We start from the raw sequence: 21,214 nt of genomic DNA on the forward strand, positions 1-21,214 counted from the left end.
TATTATTACACAGTTGAAATACACGCTATCATCAACTCCTTTCTTTTTCCTAAAACAAAAAAAAAAAACATGAAACCTGCTAAAAGAGTTATCAAAATGTAGCCCTAGATTTTGGTAGGTTAAGATGCTATAGTCAAATTTTATAGTCGGACTTATGATGTAGTTTAATTATACATTTTGTATCGGTAATAATTTATAACGCATATTTTATACCTACTCTGTAGCTGTAAGAAAAAAGGACTTATGATACTATACAGCCTTTTATAGTCAGTTCCTATTATATTTCGACTATCATTATATTTACTGGGTTTAATCTTAGTTTATTTTTTTACAATTTTGAATTAACTGTGCATATATATACTGTAAATTACCTATGAAATGTGTGAATCAAAACATCTTCCCCTTTTTGTAAAGTGAAATATTTATAAGCATAACTTAGGTAAGTATATATTTTTTAGTTTGTCTTCTTTCTGTATCTTATTCTAACCGTCATATGAAAGATATACCTACTCAAAAGATATTTTGTAATTTGGTACTAAATTCATATAGTTAATATTACTGAATCGCGATTAGAAAGGGATTGAGATAGCTGTCAATCCATATTGATTTTGACGTAAGTGTATGGAAATCTGTTATTTCTAATTCCTTTCTGATCGCGGCATGATAATACCTACGGTCATAAGGGTTTTACTGATACAGTGTGAATTTAAATGAAATATGGGGCTGATTCGTCTCAAATAATTCCATAATTCCGTTTGTTAAAATATTGTTTTTATCGTTTTATACTTTTGTAAATATATTATTATGACTGCAGATACAATTTATGTGTATTTATTCGTCTTCGTAGCATTATAACAGAATGTATTAATATGTTTAGTGGAAATTGTGTTAGATTCTATGTTATTCGGTGTTTTGTAGCCAATATATAGCATTATAGGTACCTACATCATGTCGGATGAACATTTGCGTTAAAATAAAAATTACTGTGGTGTACTTATCCCGTATTTTCATTTCCCACTCGTAAAATAAATGTACCTATTATAATGTATCACTACATAGTATAAAACAAAGTCGCTTCCCTGTCAGTCTGTCTGTCTGTATGCTTAGAACTATAAAACTACGCAACGAATTTTGATGCGGTTTTTTTTTTAATAGATAGAGTTATTCAAGAGGAAGGTTTATGTATAATTTGCTAACCCGTGCGAAGCCGGGGCGGGTCGCTAATTTAAATATATTTTAGAGACAATCCTTCTTTGCTGACAGTACTTTTTCACAATTATCAAATATCACATTATCTGTTGTCTGCCTTCTCAATTGTTTTCTTTAAGCTGTATCATTTACTAAAGTGTGCCAATAAAGAGTATTCTATCTATCTATTACGATGATGAACTATTCCATCACAAGGCTCTTATTCACGCTTAGACGATTCAAATTTGCCACCATTATTAATGACGGAAATTCTTGTCCAGGCTTAGTAAAGTAAAGTAGTGTTAGAGACTGATTCAGTTATTTCTGAAATCAACTAATTTTTAATTGTTACTGTTACTAAAAATACAGACACACAGACCCTTTTTTTTAGTAATAATGAAGTCTACTGAAACGCTATAACAAAATATTTCTTATCTGTGCCCATAAAAACCGCGACGTTCTACGCATTAATCGACGTCACTTAACCGAAACAATTTTTTTTAATAATCGCTTTAAGTTGTTAATTATTTTTCAGAGCTTATTATTTCGCTACTTAATTAAAATAAAAATGGTTTTACCTGTATTAAAAACGAAAACATTTAATTAAATGGACGACAAAAAATCTTCATTACGTTCCATTTCACCCAAACCTAATCGACTTACGCTTCGTTTGACATTAATCGAACACAACAACGCGCTAAAATCCGTGAATATCTTGAATTAATTCTTTATTTTAACTTAAAATACGTGAACTGAGTGCAAAATGAGTGGCCCCAACGGCATGTTGTACGGTGGAGACGAGATCGGCGCTTTAGTGTTCGACCCAGGGCACCACAGCCTGCGAGTGGGTTATGCTCAAGAAGATACTCCGAAAGCCGATATCCCTGCTGTGGTTGGTGTAGGACCGGCTACTCATATCCCAGAGAGCGAGGAGAAAGTCCCTGATGGCAATGTTACACAGAGCGGTAAGTATTTTCCGCAATAAAACATTAGTCATCGCGGACATAGTAAAAGAGCCCAAAAAAAGTAAATTAAAAAAGTAAAAGTAAGTCTTAAAAGGTATCTCTTGAATACATTATAGGGGAATATGTTGGCCCTATAGAGTATTCATGACATTACCTACTTAAGTATTATAACTCCCAATGTAAGCCTATTACTTATAATATACATTTAATTTAGTATAGAATAGTGCGACTCCACAGTCAAACAAATGTAGTTTTGTGGAGCTTTGTCCTTAACAAAAGAGTTGTAACTTTTGTGTAATAAATAAATAAATATACTAGCTGCAATGATACTGTGGTGCTTTTTTGTAGTGCATTTTAAATTACTTTATTTTAATGAACAGGTAATAGACCGGCAGACTTACTTTTGCATTTATAATATTAATAGGGAGTACTGTTCCATAGTTTCAAAAAGGAACAATGAATTATGGACCTTTAATGATATTGACATACATCTTATTCAAAACATTGTTCCAATATATAATTTGTCAAAGGACTGTCTCATTTCAAACATAGACAGAGTGAATCATACTATCTTAGTCTTACACTAGTACTAGCACCCAAAAGAAAAGGATGAGTATAGTTTTTTTTGGTCTTATTTAAGCCATGTCCAGATGAGCTGGGCAAATCGAACGATTTGATCAGGAAAATAATTGGCGCCAATCTAATCTAGCATCCACACGTACACAATTTAATCACCCTGCTTCTAACTACAATAATTAGCATTTTGGAATCAAATTGGCGTTTGCATCCACACGGCCTGATTCGATCGTACAATTTGATCAGATTGGCGAGAAGTCTTCTCGTGTGGTCTCCACTTTACTCACAATTTTGTTTGACCAACTACAGGAACTAAAGCCGGCGGGGAGCTCCGCCACTACATTGACGTCACGGAGCTCCACGTGCCCCGCCCGGGCATGGAGGTGCAGACATACATGAAGGACGGACAGGTCGACAACTGGGATCTTTTTGAGAAGATGCTCGACTATTGCTATGCTAAGGTAAACCTGAATTTGTCTCTTCACCTGTTAACCAGATAGTCAAAAATTAAGACTAATTGTAATTAGCCTTTATTATTGAAGTTAGTACACAGCATAAATATTAATTTGGTTTAAAAGCCCATCAATGTGCACACTAGCACCACTGCTAAATAATGCATGCCTCTTCTTAAAGAAGAGACACTTTCCAGATAGATTTTTGTACATTGGGCAGGCTTTCTCTAGCACACGCATAATTATATTACTGTCAAACTCGCACCGTGACATTGCCAATTGGCATCATGGGCGGAACAGCAATATAATTATGCGCGTGCAATAGAGATAGCAACAAGAGGCTCAATGTGAAAAGACCTTATTTATCATCTAGTGGTTCTAGTGGATTCACTGAGGCTTCAAAACAGTTAAAATTAGGTAGTGCTATTAAAACTAGTGGTATTTGTAATATGGGCCTTGTTGACTGAATAAAATTTCTAAATAAATAAAAAATAAAAAAAGCGGCCAAGTGCGAGTCGGACTCGCCCATGAAGGGTTCCGTATTTAGGCGATTTATGACGTATTAAAAAAAACTACTTACTAGATCTTGTTCAAACCAATTTTCGGTGGAAGTTTACATGGTAATGTACATCATATATTTTTTTTAGTTTTATTATTCTCTTATTTTAGAAGTTACAGGGGGGGGGACACACATTTTACCACTTTGGAAGTGTCTCTCGCGCAAACTATTCAGTTTAGAAAAAAATGATATTAGAAACCTCAATATCATTTTTGAAGACCTATCCATAGATACCCCACACGTATGGGTTTGATGAAAAAAAAATGTTTGAGTTTCAGTTCGAAGTATGGGGAACCCCAAAAATTTATTGTTTTTTTTTCTATTTTTGTGTGAAAATCTTAATGCGGTTCACAGAATACATCTACTTACCAAGTTTTAACAGTATAGTTCTTATAGTTTCGGAGAAAAGTGGCTGTGACATACGGACGGACAGACAGACGGACAGACGGACAGACAGACATGACGAATCTATAAGGGTTCCGTTTTTTGCCATTTGGCTACGGAACCCTAAAAACGGTTGTGTGTTTTGGCAATGGACAATGAGGCATCCCTAAACAACGCAGTAATGATATTTTAAATGGATCTGTGTTTCGTTATTCATTTAGGTTATTCGCTCCCCATCCGAACACCACCCGGCCCTGTTTACCGAAGCAGTGTGGACCACCAGACCGGCTCGTGAGAAGCTGGCAGAGCTGCTCTTCGAGAAGTATCAGGCGCCAGCTTTCTTCCTAGTGAAAAACGCTGTGCTCTGCGCGTTCGCTAACGGAAAGTCCACAGCGCTGGTGGTCGATGCTGGCGCTAGTCAGACCTCCGCTGTGCCGGTTGTAGATGGGTAAGTTTTGCGGGACTATGATTATAGCTAAGAATATCACTGTACTTTATTAATTAAATAAATAAATAAAATAAAGTTACATACTGTAATGTGTTACTACCATAGAGAAATATAGTAAGACAAGAGTGCTCACTCCATACATCAGTTCAGACCAGGGATGTTGCGAACATCCGCATCCGCATCCGCAACCGCGGAACTTCCGCATTATTTTCAACATCCGCATCCGCATGCGCATAAAATCGATGCGGATTTAATGCGGATGCGGATGTGGAACAGTTCGGTACAGGAACGTCTTAGCATCGGCGTAAGTGCTAGACTGCTAGGTAATTAGTCATTAGCCAAAAAAACCTATTAGAAATTAGCAGTCAAGCGTGAGTGGGACTTAATGTAGGGAACCCTTGGAACGCGAGTCCGACTCGCACTTGGCCGGTTTTTTGAAATAAAAATGACTAAAATGTAATATTTGACGTTTTTTATGTACCTATCTTGACATCCGCATCCGCGGATGTGAGCCGTTAAAAATCCGCAACCGCGGATGTCAAAAAATCGGCATCCGCAACATCCCTGGTTCAGACTACTGAAATTAATAGTCTGAACCAGGGATGTTGCGGATGCCGATTTTTTGACATCCGCGGATGCGGATTTTTAGATGTAGCACCGACCGGAAAGTCTTATGCTGTTGAGATAAGACTTTCCGGTCGGTGCTACATCTATTGTCAAGTAGCAGTACTGATAGTTCCGCTACTCGATGATAGATGCTAATAGTCTTTTTGGTACTAAAACTGATGTATGGAGTGAGCACTCTATGTATTTTTTTCTCTATGGTTACTACGCAGTTGTAGGCCCAGAACACCCCAATAATATAATAATAGGTGTAGTAAGGTGTCTCACATAAGGATAAGGCATCCTATTCTTCGTCAGGGGCCCATTTCTCGAACAGTATTAGCCTAATATTATTAGTGTGTTGCCATGGTAACCCATACCATGGTTTAAACCCCGGCTCGTACCAATGAGTTTCTTCGGAACTTATGTACGAAATATCATTTGATATTTACCAGTCGCTTTTCGGTGAAGGAAAACATCGTGAGGAAACCGGACTAATCCCAATAAGTGCTTAGTTTACCCTCTGGGTTGGAAGGTCAGATGGCAGTCGCTTTCGTAAAAAGTGTCCACACCAAATCTTGGGATTAGTTGCCAAGCGGACCCCAGGCTCCCATGGGCCGTGGCAAAATGCCGTGACAACGTGAGGAAGATGTATTTATGTTTTGTATGTATGTTTGTTACAGCTACGCCCTAGTAAATGCCGCCGTCCGGTCGCCTATAGGTGGCGACCACCTCGCGGCCCAAGCCAAGCATCTGCTCAGCACCATGCATATACAAATGCTGCCAGTATACAGCATACAGGTATTTACACAGTACACATTTTGTAACTGAGACTTTAACCAAGCAAAGATTACTAGGTGAACTTTTTAAGAGAGACTGTAGACCATTACCAAAAACCGGCCAAGTGCGAGTCGGACTCGCTCACGGAGGGTTGCGCACCATCAACAAAAAATAGAGCAAAACAAGCAAAAAAAACGGTCACCCATCCAAGTGCTGACCCCGCCCGACGTTGCTTAACTTCGGTTAAAAATCACGTTTGTTGTATGGGGGCCCCACTTAAATCTTTATTTTATTCTGTTTTTAGTATTTGTTGTTATAGCGGCAACAGAAATACATCATCTGTGAAAATTTCAACTGTCTAGTTATCACGGTTCGTGAGATACAGCCTGGTGACAGACGGACGGACGGACGGACGGACAGCGGAGTCTTAGTAATAGGGTCCCGTTTTTACCCTTTGGGTACGGAACCCTAAAAATTATAACTAAAATTGCGTTGCATATCAGGCCGTACCTGAAACGAAAAAACGGAACCGTCGTGCGTTTCTGTCCGACCCCTCCCCCCCCCCCCCATTATCTCCGAAACTACTGGATCTAAAATTTTGAAAAAAATACACAAAATAGGTCTTTACCTATAGATGACAGGAAAACCTATTAGAAATGTCCACTGACGGACTTAATGTATGGAACCCTTGGAACGCAAGTCCCACTCGCACTTGGCCGGTTTTTTTTTAAAATGGTAGGATGGGGAATGCTGTCGATTCCAAGTAGAATGAGCCCAAGAATGTCCAGATTTGAAAGAATCAGGTTTTCAATATTTATTTTAGAAAACTTCCGACTTATTCATTATTCACAGAGTAAGGAAGTGATCAGAGAGCGCGAGCGGGCCAGATATACCTTGAAGACCCTACCAGCCGGTTTGACACACTCCTGGCAGCAGTATATGCTCAAGCGGCAGTACGAAGACTTCTGTCACTGCATCGCACAGGTACATACAATATTACAGAGTAAACAAGTGATCAGAGAGCGCGAGCGGGCCATATATACCTTGAAGACCCTACCAACCGGTTTGACACACTCCTGGCAGCAGTACATGCTCAAGCGGCAGTATGAAGACTTCTGTCACTGCATCGCACAGGTACATACAATATTACAGAGTATAGAAGTGATCAGAGAGCGCGAGCGGGCCAGATATACCTTGAAGACCCTACCAGCTGGTTTGACACTCCTGGCAGCAGTACATGCTCAAGCGGCAGTATGAAGACTTCTGTCACTGCATCGCACAGGTACATACAATATTACAGAGTATAGAAGTGATCAGAGAGCGCGAGCGGGCCAGATATACCTTGAAGACCCTACCAGCTGGTTTGACACTCCTGGCAGCAGTATATGCTCAAGCGGCAGTATGAAAACTTCTGTCACTGCATCGCACAGGTATATACAATATTACAGAGTAAACAAGTGATCAGAGAGCGCGAGCGGGCCATATATACCTTGAAGACCCTACCAGCTGGTTTGACACTCCTGGCAGCAGTATATGCTCAAGCGGCAGTATGAAGACTTCTGTCACTGCATCGCACAGGTACATACAATATTACAGAGTATAGAAGTGATCAGAGAGCGCGAGCGGGCCAGATATACCTTGAAAACCCTACCAGCTGGTTTGACACTCCTGGCAGCAGTATATGCTCAAGCGGCAGTATGAAGACTTCTGTCACTGCATCGCACAGGTACATACAATATTACAGAGTAAAGTGATCAGAGAGCGCGAGCGGGCCAGATATACCTTGAAGACCCTACCAGCTGGTTTGACACACTCCTGGCAGCAGTACATGCTCAAGCGGCAGTATGAAGACTTCTGTCACTGCATCGCACAGGTACATACAATATTACAGAGTAAAGTGATCAGAGAGCGCGAGCGGGCCAGATATACCTTGAAAACCCTACCAGCTGGTTTGACACTCCTGGCAGCAGTATATGCTCAAGCGGCAGTATGAAGACTTCTGTCACTGCATCGCACAGGTACATACAATATTACAGAGTAAAGTGATCAGAGAGCGCGAGCGGGCCAGATATACCTTGAAGACCCTACCAGCTGGTTTGACACTCCTGGCAGCAGTATATGCTCAAGCGGCAGTATGAAGACTTCTGTCACTGCATCGCACAGGTACATACAATATTACAGAGTAAAGTGATCAGAGAGCGCGAGCGGGCCAGATATACCTTGAAGACCCTACCAGCTGGTTTGACACACTCCTGGCAGCAGTACATGCTCAAGCGGCAGTATGAAGACTTCTGTCACTGCATCGCACAGGTACATACAATATTACAGAGTAAAGTGATCAGAGAGCGCGAGCGGGCCAGATATACCTTGAAAACCCTACCAGCTGGTTTGACACTCCTGGCAGCAGTATATGCTCAAGCGGCAGTATGAAGACTTCTGTCACTGCATCGCACAGGTACATATAATATTACAGAGTAAACAAGTGATCAGAGAGCGCGAGCGGGCCAGATATACCTTGAAGACCCTACCAGCTGGTTTGACACACTCCTGGCAGCAGTACATGCTCAAGCGGCAGTACGAAGACTTCTGTCACTGCATCGCACAGGTACATACAATATTACAGAGTATAGAAGTGATCAGAGAGCGCGAGCGGGCCAGATATACCTTGAAGACCCTACCAGCTGGTTTGACACACTCCTGGCAGCAGTACATGCTGAAACGGCAGTACGAAGACTTCTGTCACTGCATCGCACAGGTACATACAATATTACAGAGTAAGGAAGTGATCAGAGAGCGCGAGCGGGCCAGATATACCTTGAAGACCCTACCAGCTGGTTTGACACACTCCTGGCAGCAGTACATGCTCAAGCGGCAGTATGAAGACTTCTGTCACTGCATCGCACAGGTACATACAATATTACAGAGTATAGAAGTGATCAGAGAGCGCGAGCGGGCCAGATATACCTTGAAGACCCTACCAGCTGGTTTGACACTCCTGGCAGCAGTATATGCTCAAGCGGCAGTATGAAAACTTCTGTCACTGCATCGCACAGGTACATACAAATATTACAGAGTAAACAAGTGACCAGAGAGCGCGAGCGGGCCATATATACCTTGAAGACCCTACCAGCTGGTTTGACGCACTCCTGGCAGCAGTACATGCTCAAGCGGCAGTATGAAGACTTCTGTCACTGCATCGCACAGGTACATACAATATTACAGAGTAAACAAGTGATCAGAGAGCGCGAGCGGGCCAGATATACCTTGAAGACCCTACCAGCTGGTTTGACGCACTCCTGGCAGCAGTACATGCTCAAGCGGCAGTATGAAGACTTCTGTCACTGCATCGCACAGGTACATATAATATTACAGAGTAAACAAGTGATCAGAGAGCGCGAGCGGGCCAGATATACCTTGAAGACCCTACCAGCCGGTTTGACACACTCCTGGCAGCAGTACATGCTGAAACGGCAGTACGAAGACTTCTGTCACTGCATCGCACAGGTACATACAATATTACAGAGTAAACAAGTGATCAGAGAGCGCGAGCGGGCCAGATATACCTTGAAGACCCTACCAGCCGGTTTGACACACTCCTGGCAGCAGTACATGCTGAAACGGCAGTACGAAGACTTCTGTCACTGCATCGCACAGGTACATACAATATTACAGAGTAAACAAGTGATCAGAGAGCGCGAGCGGGCCAGATATACCTTGAAGACCCTACCAGCCGGTTTGACACTCCTGGCAGCAGTATATGCTCAAGCGGCAGTATGAAGACTTCTGTCACTGCATCGCACAGGTACATACAATATTACAGAGTATAGAAGTGATCAGAGAGCGCGAGCGGGCCAGATATACCTTGAAGACCCTACCAGCTGGTTTGATACACTCCTGGCAGCAGTACATGCTCAAGCGGCAGTATGAAGACTTCTGTCACTGCATCGCACAGGTACATACAATATTACAGAGTATAGAAGTGATCAGAGAGCGCGAGCGGGCCAGATATACCTTGAAGACCCTACCAGCTGGTTTGACGCACTCATGGCAGCAGTACATGCTGAAACGGCAGTACGAAGACTTCTGTCACTGCATCGCACAGGTACATACAATATTACAGAGTAAAGTGATCAGAGAGCGCGAGCGGGCCAGATATACCTTGAAGACCCTACCAGCTGGTTTGACACTCCTGGCAGCAGTATATGCTCAAGCGGCAGTATGAAGACTTCTGTCACTGCATCGCACAGGTACATACAATATTACAGAGTAAAGTGATCAGAGAGCGCGAGCGGGCCAGATATACCTTGAAGACCCTACCAGCTGGTTTGACACTCCTGGCAGCAGTATATGCTCAAGCGGCAGTACGAAGACTTCTGTCACTGCATCGCACAGGTACATACAATATTACAGAGTATAGAAGTGATCAGAGAGCGCGAGCGGGCCAGATATACCTTGAAGACCCTACCAGCTGGTTTGACACTCCTGGCAGCAGTATATGCTCAAGCGGCAGTATGAAGACTTCTGTCACTGCATCGCACAGGTACATACAATATTACAGAGTATAGAAGTGATCAGAGAGCGCGAGCGGGCCAGATATACCTTGAAGACCCTACCAGCTGGTTTGACACTCCTGGCAGCAGTACATGCTGAAACGGCAGTACGAAGACTTCTGTCACTGCATCGCACAGGTACATACAATATTACAGAGTATAGAAGTGATCAGAGAGCGCGAGCGGGCCAGATATACCTTGAAGACCCTACCAGCTGGTTTGACACTCCTGGCAGCAGTACATGCTGAAACGGCAGTACGAAGACTTCTGTCACTGCATCGCACAGGTACATACAATATTACAGAGTATAGAAGTGATCAGAGAGCGCGAGCGGGCCAGATATACCTTGAAGACCCTACCAGCTGGTTTGACACACTCCTGGCAGCAGTACATGCTCAAGCGGCAGTATGAAGACTTCTGTCACTGCATCGCACAGGTACGAACTGCTCATATTTTCACCGCACCTGCCCGGAAACTTTAATTCTTGACACATTTTCATTTTGCCCTGTGGAGTTCAAAGTAAAGGGGTCCACTGATTACCAGTCCGCCGGACGATATCGGCCTGTCAGTTAGAACAAAAAGTTGACAGTTCCGAATAACTGACAGGCCGATACCGTCCGGCGGACTGTTAATCAGTGGGCCCCTTTATGTACTTAAAGCAAATTATGAGTTGTGTTATTATTGGGTCTCTATTGTTTCCCAAAAAGTCATAATGTATTGTTTGTCCGCATTTTCGTTACTCTTAATTTATTTGGTTCAAAAAACGCGTCACTTTTCAGGATTGACATAAAACAAACCTAACCTAAGCTAACCTCTCTACAGGATTAACAGGATAACCTTACGAAAATCCTGAAAAGTTAACAGCTTCAGTTTTATGACTAATGATAATATGATAAACAATACATTATGACTTAAAACTTTATGGGGAACAAAGGGACCCCGTTATTAATTTTATACAGTGTGTAAGTCAAATACGGGCAATAAATTAAACCAGATATAGAATTTACCCGTCTTATCATTAATTAAGATGTTTTTTTAAGTTACACTTAATTATGACCCCGTGATTAATTTTTTCCACATGTACCGAGCAGCAATGTACTGTAAACATTAAGAAACAGAAGATGATAATGACATTACGAGATACGAGCTTTTCATAGTAACTGCCAACAAGCGTTGACAGTTACTTTAAAAAGCTCGTATCCCGTAACGTGTGTGGTGAATTACATTGCGGGCCGAATTATTTTGTATGGTTAAAATTTTCAATGCATTTCTAAGTAAAATCTATCTCAATATACTTTTTAGGTCCTATGCTAACCACCGTTTGAATATTCGCCCGTATTGGATTTACACACTGTATATTAAGTCGGGAGTGTGCATAGGATGAAGTTTAAGTATTTACTAGCATTTATTACATCTATATGCCTTGGAATTTTTACTACGCTCAAGATTCCTCTTTTGGAAACACTCGCTGCGCTTTTGCAACAATATTTTGCTGGCTATTACTAACTTGTGTACCTATAACAGGTGTCAGAGTCGGCTTACGATGAGCGGGTAGCCAGTACGATCCCGGGCGTGCACTACGAGTTCCCCGGAGGCTACCACCAGGACTTCGGCGTCGAGAGATTCAAGATGGCCGAGTGCCTGTTCGAGCAGAGTCTGGGGGCGCCACATTTAGGTACAGTCTAGTATCTATAACTCTTGTACAGGTGTCAGAGTCGGCTTACGAGTTCCCCGGCTGCTACCACCAGGACTTCGGCGTCGAGAGATTCAAGATGGCCGAGTGCCTGTTCGAGCAGAGTCTGGGAGCGCCACATTTAGGTACAGTCTAGTATCTATAACTCTTATACAGGTGTCAGAGTCGGCTTACGAGTTCCCCGGCTGCTACCACCAGGACTTCGGCGTCGAGAGATTCAAGATGGCCGAGTGCCTGTTCGAGCAGAGTCTGGGAGCGCCACATTTAGGTACAGTCTAGTATCTATAACTCTTATACAGGTGTCAGAGTCGGCTTACGAGTTCCCCGGCTGCTACCACCAGGACTTCGGCGTCGAGAGATTCAAGATGGCCGAGTGCCTGTTCGAGCAGAGTCTGGGAGCGCCACATTTAGGTACAGTCTAGTATCTATAACTCTTATACAGGTGTCAGAGTCGGCTTACGAGTTCCCCGGCTGCTACCACCAGGACTTCGGCGTCGAGAGATTCAAGATGGCCGAGTGCCTGTTCGAGCAGAGTCTGGGAGCGCCACATTTAGGTACAGTCTAGTATCTATAACTCTTATACAGGTGTCAAGAGTCAGCTTACGAGTTCCCCGGAGGCTACCACCAGGACTTCGGCGTCGAGAGATTCAAGATGGCCGAGTGCCTGTTCGAGCAGAGTCTGGGGGCGCCACATTTAGGTAAGTTAACACCTTTTAACAAGCTTTTTCTCAAAAATGGACTGCAAAGTCGACGTTGCCGGTTAAAAAATTGGTCGCGAAGTGCGTAGTTTATGGTCAGTCAAAAAATTAAAAAGTTAAAAACATTGCAGTCTCGATTTCGGGACTGCAATGTCGCATACAAATTCCATTATTTAACGAGTTCCAAACTTTTTAAAACTTCAAATGGCCATATCAAATTAAGGCATAGGTCCCTTAAACAGCCAAACAGATGATCAGCACTTATTATTATAAAGCCTATAACAGATATCTCTTTCTCGCTCTCACTTATGGGTGCGACGCTCCAAGGTCGCGGTGCGGTGCGATAGTCTGTTACAGGCTTAATGTTGGTACCGCGACTATTTAGGTGTCTCAAATAGGTTGGCGTATTTTCAGCAGAAAAATACACTTCTTTTTTTTTTTAAAGACGGCAAGCTAATTTTTTTTAATGGTTGTATTTTTTCTGTGAAAATTAATGGAAAATTAGAACGTTGCTTCTGTAAGTTCTGTAAAATATTTCTATTTCTTGCACCATTTTTGAGAAAAGCACTATATATGACTCGGCTGGAAGGCTACTTGCTGGCTTCGGATTCAATTAAACGGACTCCCAAGGTCGTCCGTTTAAAACGAATCCTCAGCCTGCAAGTAGCTACTTCCGAACCTCGACAATAATGTACTATTAACAAGCTTTTTCTCAAAAATGGACTGCAAAGTCGACGTTGCCGGTTAAAAAATTGGTCGCGAAGTGCGTAGTTTATGGTCAGTCAAAAAATTAAAAAGTTAAAAACATTGCAGTCTCGATTTCGGGACTGCAATGTTGCATACAAATCCCATTATTTAACGAGTTCCAAACTTTTTAAAAGTTGAAATGGCCATATCAAATGAAGGCATAGGTCCAATTAAACAGCCAAACAGATGATCAGCACTTATTATTATAATGTTGGTACCGTGACTATTTAGGTGTCTCAAATAGGTTGGCGTATTTTGAGCAGAAAAATACACTTCTTTTTTTTTAAAGGCGGCAAAGCAAATATGCAAATATAATGGTTTTACTTTTTTCTGTGATAATTAGACCGTTGCTCCGGTAAATAATTTCTATTTCTTGCACCATTTTTGAGAAAAGCACTATATATGACTCGGCTGGAAGGCTACTTGCTGGCTTCGCCAGCAAGTAGCTACTTCCGAACCTCGACAATAATGTACTATTAACAAGCTTTTTTGGGGTCGACCTGTATGTAACTAACTATGTAATGGAATTCTGCAAGTTAAATTTGATCCACTTCCCGGTTTCCGATTGAGCTGAAAATTTGCATGCACATGTAAGTCGGGTGACAATGCAATATTATGGTACCATCGAGCTGATCTGATGATGGAGACAGGAGGTGGCCATAGGAACTCTGTGATGAAACAACGCAACCTAATTGTGTTAGGGGTTTTTAGAATTGTCTCGATGAGTATTAGTGGTCTGTCGTAAGAAAAGTACAGTCAGCGATAAAAGCTTGTACCAAAAATGAAATTTTTGCCAAAAACTTATGACCGTCAAAGATGACAAAACAGGCGCGGTTACAGCCCAATATCAACCGGTGTTAGGGCTGCAATCGGTCCGGGTTTCCCCGGATTTGTCCTAGTTTGAAGGCCGTCCGGGGAGGCTTTCAAAGCGTCCCGGACACTTTTTAGAATGAAAAAAAAGCCATTGTTTTTTTAATAATATCTTCGGACACGCCCAGGGAAAATGCGGTTTACGCCAAATGTCCGGGTTTTTTAAGTCTGCGAATTTAGAGATGGCAGCCCTAACCTGTGTCAGGCGTGTCTCACTCCGCGATTTCGTCGCTTTGCTACAGGTAGCTAAAAGTACATCCGTTCGGCCCCAATTTTGGGGAAAGCCATAAGCCGCGCGTGGCGCTGTCGCCACCTAGCGGCCATATCTGTGCTGATCGTAACAGACGCGTTTTGTTAGAGAGTGAGTCTTCTGTACCTAGTACTATTATTTATTCTGTGCCTGTGTGTATTCCGACAAGGTGAATTGATGATGCGTCGCACACATAGATGGTAGGATCTTATAGATGTGCTATATGCGTGCGTCCGAGAGGGACAAAACATAGGCAATACGACACTATGATTGGTCGAATTTATTTGTTGCCCACCATAATCTATACTAAATTTACGGTGGGGAATAAAAAAGTGTGAGACTGTGACAAGGACAAATAATAATAGCGCTTTCGCTGGTACTCCTACTGAAAGATACATAAGACTATCCCGTTCGGTCATTTCCCCTTACCCCTCATGCGTGATTCAGTTATACTAGATTCATGGTCGCACACGATATGCGCGATGTTCAAACGGTTAAACGGGTTAGATCGTTTCAGCGGAATAATCGCTATCGCCTATAGCTTAGTGCACGTCGCGCACTCGCTACAGACGTCGCTCCGGTTGAAGGTCCTCGAAAGGGATCGAAATCTTTCGAGCGATTATTTGATTTATATTATGCGAGTAACTCGAGTAGAGTAAGTTTAATGATGATTATAATGAAACCTTTTATTTTCATTTATGTAGATATCATTCTAGAATGTAAACATATCAAACTGATACCCATCTAAACGAACACTTTAATTCATAAGTTTGTCGTTATGTAATTTATTTAAGTTTTTTTTTCAACCTGAGATACAAGATTTTTCTAGTTCAGGTAGAAGTCACTAAAAAGCCTCACTTTATAAAATATTATTAACCTAATGTACAGAATAAATAATAGTACTAAGTACAGAAGACTCACTCTAACAAAACGCGTCTGTTACGATCAGCACAGATATGGCCGCTAGGTGGCGACAGCGCCACGCGCGGCTTATGGCTTTCCCCAAAATTGGGGCCGAACGGGTGTACTTTTAGCTACCTGTAGCAAAGCGACGAAATCGCGGAGTGAGACACGCCTGCCTACAATTATATTATATAACTATAGATAGGTTATACTCATACTTGAGGAGCACAAAAAATACTTCCATATTTATTCCTGTTATTTTTGATTAATTTTCTCATTTCATCCATCTTTGTCACACTCGTTGTTAAACATAAGGTCGTCTCTTTCTCTTTCGGTGTGCGAGAGCTCGTTAGCACGTGCACATTTCTCGCTTGTCCAGCCGCGACTAAAGGCAACTTGTCCAATTTGTCACAAGTTAAGCGCTTCAATTTTGGAACGCCTATAACCTATCTTGTAACTGGCGCGAAGTGGCACAGAATAGGGTAGAGTGGCGCTCTCTTGTGTCAGAGGCCAAGATCCTCTTTGGGTCTCTGAGCCAGTGATGTATGTATGTGTGTGTGTATAACCTATCTTGAGTTATAAATCATTGCCTGCCTAATGTTAAGAGCCAACAGGAGCTAAGATTTAAATATTTTAGGTAAATACACCCGTCTCGCTATCGGAAGCGGCTCCTAAAACTAGTGCGATAAGGACAAGGCGAAAAATCCTGTGTAAAAATCTCAGAAATCGAGGTTTCGTACTCGACTGTTTCCTCCTCCAAAACTTAACCAATTGTAACCAAATTCGGAAATCTAAATGATTATGACATTATCTGTGTCGGACCGTTTTGCTTTTTTGACTAATTGATATCAGTTTTGAATAGCACGCCTCTCATTGCGGCATAGTCAATTAGGCCATTTTGGCCATTTTTGAAGGGCTCTAGCGCCTTAAAACGACCGGTCTGGCCTAGTGGGTAGTGACCCTGCCTGTGAAGCCGCGGTCCTGGGTTCGAATCCCAGTAAGGGCATTTATTTGTGTGATGAGCACAGATATTTGTTCCCGAGTCATGGTTGTTTTCTATGTATTTAAGTATTTGTATATTATATATATCGTTGTCTGAGTACCCACAACACAAGCTTTCTTGAGCTTACCGTGGGGCTTAGTCAATTTGTGTAATAATGTCCTATAATATTTATTTATTTATTTATTAAAAAACAACAATATCAAAAAAAAAGCAAAACGGTCCGACACAGATATTGACAATATTAATCTGTGTTGAAAAAATCATTGCTCTAGCTTCAAAACCCACGGAGGAAACAGTCGAGTACGTTTGTATGGAGAAATGACCACTCCTGTTGGCTCTTAAATGTATGATTATGTTTTTCTGAATAAAGTTTTATTTGTTATATATTTATATGTGGTAGCTTGCGCGGCGGCGGCGGCGTGCGACGCGGACGCGCGGCCCGCGCTGTGGGGCGCCGTGGTGGCGTGCGGCGGCGGCGCCAACGCGCCCGGCTGGCTCGAGCGCCTCGCCAAGGGTAACGGGCTCACTCTAACCATAGAGAAAAAAAATACATAGAGTGCTCACTCCATACATCAGTTCAGACTATTAATTTCAGTGTCTACATCTAGCATCGAGTAGCGGAACTATCAGTACTGCTACATCTATTGTCAAGTAGCAGTACTGATAGTTCCGCTACTCGATGCTAGATGCTAATAGTCTTTTTGGTACTAAAACTGATGTATGGAGTGAGCACTCTATGTATTTTTTTCTCTATGATTAAACTAAAGGCTGTACTCTTCAAACTGAACAACATTTGTTCAGCAACTTTTAAAAATTATGTATCCTTTAGAGTTTAGACTTCCTCTTTTTTATACAAAATAAATATTGCCTTCAATGTACGCTGACATCAATGTGTTTGACGTTGCTTGTCACGCTTTAAACATAACAAAATTTGCAATACATTGCGTCTTAGAATAAACTTTAAAGTGTAATAAAAATCAAAACATGAGTTACTTTCAAAAGTTGCTGAACAAATGTTAGCCAGTTTGAGGAGTACAGCCTACAGTTTAATTTATGGCTCCTGTTATAGGAAGCACTCTGTATAAGAGCAAAGTTGCATTTATTAAGAGCCCATCAACGTGCACACTAGCGCCCCTGTTAAACAATCGTGATTATTTCAATTTAACGAAAGTACCTTTTGAATACATCAAGCTAGTTTCTATGTTGCCGGATTCGTCAATCTATAAACTCGAAACAAAAACGGCCGTTTTAACTTTGGACGCATAGATTGACAAATCCGTCAACGTAGAAACTAGTTTGATGTATTCAAATGGCGCTAGTGTGCTCGTTGATGGGCTGTTAATAACATTAATTTGGATTTTACTCTTTTGATTTTGTTTGATATTTTACAGTTAATATTTTCTTCGGGTTGGTGAAAGTTTATTTTCACCACACCAGCTCTGAAAGGCGTACTTTGCACTTCAAAAACCGATAGCAAAGTTCCATTTTATTCACATGTGAGGCAAAGTAATCACATGCGAATTTTGAGTTGTTTTCTTATGTTTGCTGGTAGAATTCACTTTTAAATGATGATTTTGGGTAATAAATATTTAATAATATTAATTTAGATGATTTGGTTTGATTTTGTTTGATATTTAATATTTGCTTCGGGTTGGTGTGGTGAAAAATTTTGTGTTTCACTCGGGGGCAAATTTTGTTTAACCCACGTGCTTTGAAACCCGAGTAAGCGAAAGATTCCATTTTTCGAACGCTCCTGGTTCAATTCCGGAATCTTTCGCTTGCTCGGGTTTCAATATTAGCACAAGCAGTTAAACAACAACTTTGCCCCCGAGTGAAACAAATAACTATTTCTGTACAGTAGTAGTATTAGATATTGTGTGATAGTGCGATTTGGGGGCCGATTTTTGAATTTCGATCGCTCGATTTCGTCACTCTAAAATCGGTGGAAAACGGCGAAATGCTGATTTTTGAAATACGAGCGATAGAAATTGGGAATCTAGTGGTATTGACCACTCGTTTTCAATTCTATTAGTAGAATTTACATGTCTAGTAGTGGAGATATTACTGAACGAAATCATAGAGAAAAAAATACATAGAGTGCTCACTCCATACATCAGTTTTAGTACCAAAAAGACTATTAGCATCTAGTATCGAGTAGCGGAACTATCAGTACTGCTACTTGACAATAGATGTAGCACCGACCGGAAAGTCTTATGCTGTTGAGATAAGACTTTCCGGTCGGTGCGACATCTATTGTCAAGTAGCAGTACTGATAGTTCCGCTACTCGATACTAGATGTAGACACTGAAATTAATAGTCTGAACTGATGTATGGAGTGAGCACTCTTGTCTTACTTATTTCTCTATGACGAAATACACGAACTCGAGCGGTCGAATTTCAAAAATCGGGCCCCTGTCCTGAGCACTATAGCCGGTTTGCAGAGTTGGCTGCGCGCGCGCCGTCCGCGCACCGGCTCAAGTCGCACGCCGCGCCCTCGCCCACCGAGCGACGCTTCGCCGCATGGATCGGTAACACTTCTGTTCTCACTCAATAGGCTACATGACTAATTTTTTTTTTCACCTCAGCAGCTCGAACAAGGGTACTTTGCTACTTAAAAGCAGTGAGCAAAATCGCATTTTGCTCACTGAGTGAGACAAAATGGGCCAATTGCGATTTTGCTCACTCAGTGAGCAAAATGCGATTTTGCTCACTGTTTTTAAGTAGCAAAGTACCCTTGTTCGAGCTGCTGAGGTGAAAATTTAATTGTTGGTATATCTTAAGAAAACATGAGTGAATAGGTAAGTGATGAAGAAGGAATACATTTTTCGGGTTCTCTAATATGTTCTCACTGCTGAGGTGAAAAGTTTTGTGAACTACACGAGATCAAAGTTATTTACATCTCGTGCGCTTTTGAGTCCCTTACTACGCTCAAGATTTGATACTAGATTCACGAGCGTAGCGAGTGAATCTAATTTAGAATATTAGAGAACCCGAAAAATGTATTCCTTCTTCATCACTTACCTATTCACTCATGTTTTCTTAAGATATACCAACAATTAAGTTTTCACCTCAGCAGCTCGAACAAGGGTACTTTGCTACTTAAAAACAGTGAGCAAAATCGCATTTTGCTCACTGAATGAGACAAAATGAGCAAGATGCTATTTTGTTCACTCAGTGAGCAAAATGCGATTTTGCTCACTGTTTTTAGGTAGCAAAGTACCCTTGTTCGAGCTGCTGAGGTGAAAAAACCTTTCTTTAATACAATTTAACAAACACTCTAACGGTGACAAAAGGTAAGATAATACCATAAATATAACAATATTGACTCGTAAATATTTTCAAACGAAAAAAAAAACATTTTTGAGGGCACATTAATATTGGCAACTATACTTAACACTGCCAAAGAAAATAGACTCGTCGAAACGAACCAAATGAGTCAAATCTCGAGGAATCTATTGAAGGCACCGAAAATATTCACTATCCATCCAGGACAAAGTGCCAAAAATATGTATACAAGACTTTATTGCCCATATATTAATAATGGCGTAAGCGCCATCGACCATAAGGTCCCTTTTCATAGATAACGTCACATATACCATCGCCCACACTTAACTGTCCATCGGTGGACCTTATTACAAAATGCATAAGGTTGCTATTTGTACTTAAGTACTTTTTGAAGTGAAAACTTCTTTAGCGGCGCTGTGCACTTTTTGAGGTGGGGAAAAAATGTTAAACTCGCGAGAGATGACGTGACCGTAAGACGGACACGTGACCTGATCGAAAAAACTGTTACATGTAATGTCATTGAGTTTTTTTTTATTGATTCAAATGCCATCTAGTGAGTTTCGCTCTAACTGGTATTAATATAACTCGAGTACTAACAGTGATGTGCATAGGGGTTTCAAGTAATGCGACGAAATAACGCTGGATGGCGTTAACCTCAATTATACATAGTGCATTTTGCACTAGTCATTGAGTTTTCACTTCTGCCGGCACTCCCTGAGTGCAACCATAGAGAAAAAAATACATAGAGTGCTCACTCCATACATCAGTTCAGACTATTCATTTCAGTATCTACATCTAGCATCGAGTAGCGGAACTATCAGTACTGCTACTTGACAATAGATGTAGCACTGACCGGAAAGTCTTATCTCAACAGCATAAGACTTTCCGGTCGGTGGCGACATCTATTGTCAAGTAGCAGTACTGATAGTTCCGCTACTCGATGCTAATAGTCTTTTTGGTACTAAAACTGATGTATGGAGTGAGCACTCTATGTATTTTTTTCTCTATGGTGCAACCCGTTTTTTTTTTGTCACAGGCGGGTCCATCCTAGCGTCCATCGGGTCATTCCAACAGATGTGGATATCATCTCAAGAGTACGACGAAGGCGGAAAAGGGCAACTCGAGAGGAAATGCCCTTAGGAACCCAGCTACAGACCAGGGATGTTGCGGATGCAGATTTTTTGACATCCGCGGACGCGGATGCGGATATTTAAAGGCTCACATCCGCGGATGTCAAGATTAGGTACTCAAAAAACGTCA

General features: G+C 41.5%; 2 protein-coding genes across 2 annotated transcripts in view; one reads left to right on the top strand and one right to left on the bottom strand.

Annotated features, from left to right (window-relative positions):
* The window catches only part of LOC134659005 (uncharacterized), a 237,202-nt gene that overhangs the window by 189,149 nt on the left and 26,839 nt on the right, over positions 1–21,214 (bottom strand). The window lies entirely within an intron of this gene.
* Positions 1,831–21,108, top strand: LOC134659197 (actin-like protein 6A). Its single transcript, XM_063514826.1, has 9 exons — positions 1,831–2,153; positions 3,039–3,190; positions 4,346–4,572; positions 5,859–5,976; positions 6,808–6,939; positions 12,030–12,180; positions 17,070–17,183; positions 19,111–19,197; positions 20,991–21,108. Exons 1-9 carry the CDS (start codon positions 1,952–1,954, stop codon positions 21,092–21,094), a joined length of 1,287 nt encoding a protein of 428 aa, XP_063370896.1. The 5' UTR covers positions 1,831–1,951; the 3' UTR covers positions 21,095–21,108.

Source organism: Cydia amplana, chromosome 24, assembly GCF_948474715.1.
Source record: "Cydia amplana chromosome 24, ilCydAmpl1.1, whole genome shotgun sequence".
NCBI lineage: Eukaryota > Metazoa > Arthropoda > Insecta > Lepidoptera > Tortricidae > Cydia > Cydia amplana.

Bases quoted from the DNA above. Each gene is read 5' to 3' on its own strand.
- LOC134659197 (XM_063514826.1), top strand. From the start codon at position 1,952: ATGAGTGGCCCCAACGGCATGTTGTACGGTGGAGACGAGATCGGCGCT. The intron at 2,154-3,038 runs GTAAGTATTTTC...GACCAACTACAG, and splicing joins TGGCAATGTTACACAGAGCG to GAACTAAAGCCGGCGGGGAG. The intron at 6,940-12,029 runs GTACATACAATA...TACCTATAACAG, and splicing joins TCTGTCACTGCATCGCACAG to GTGTCAGAGTCGGCTTACGA.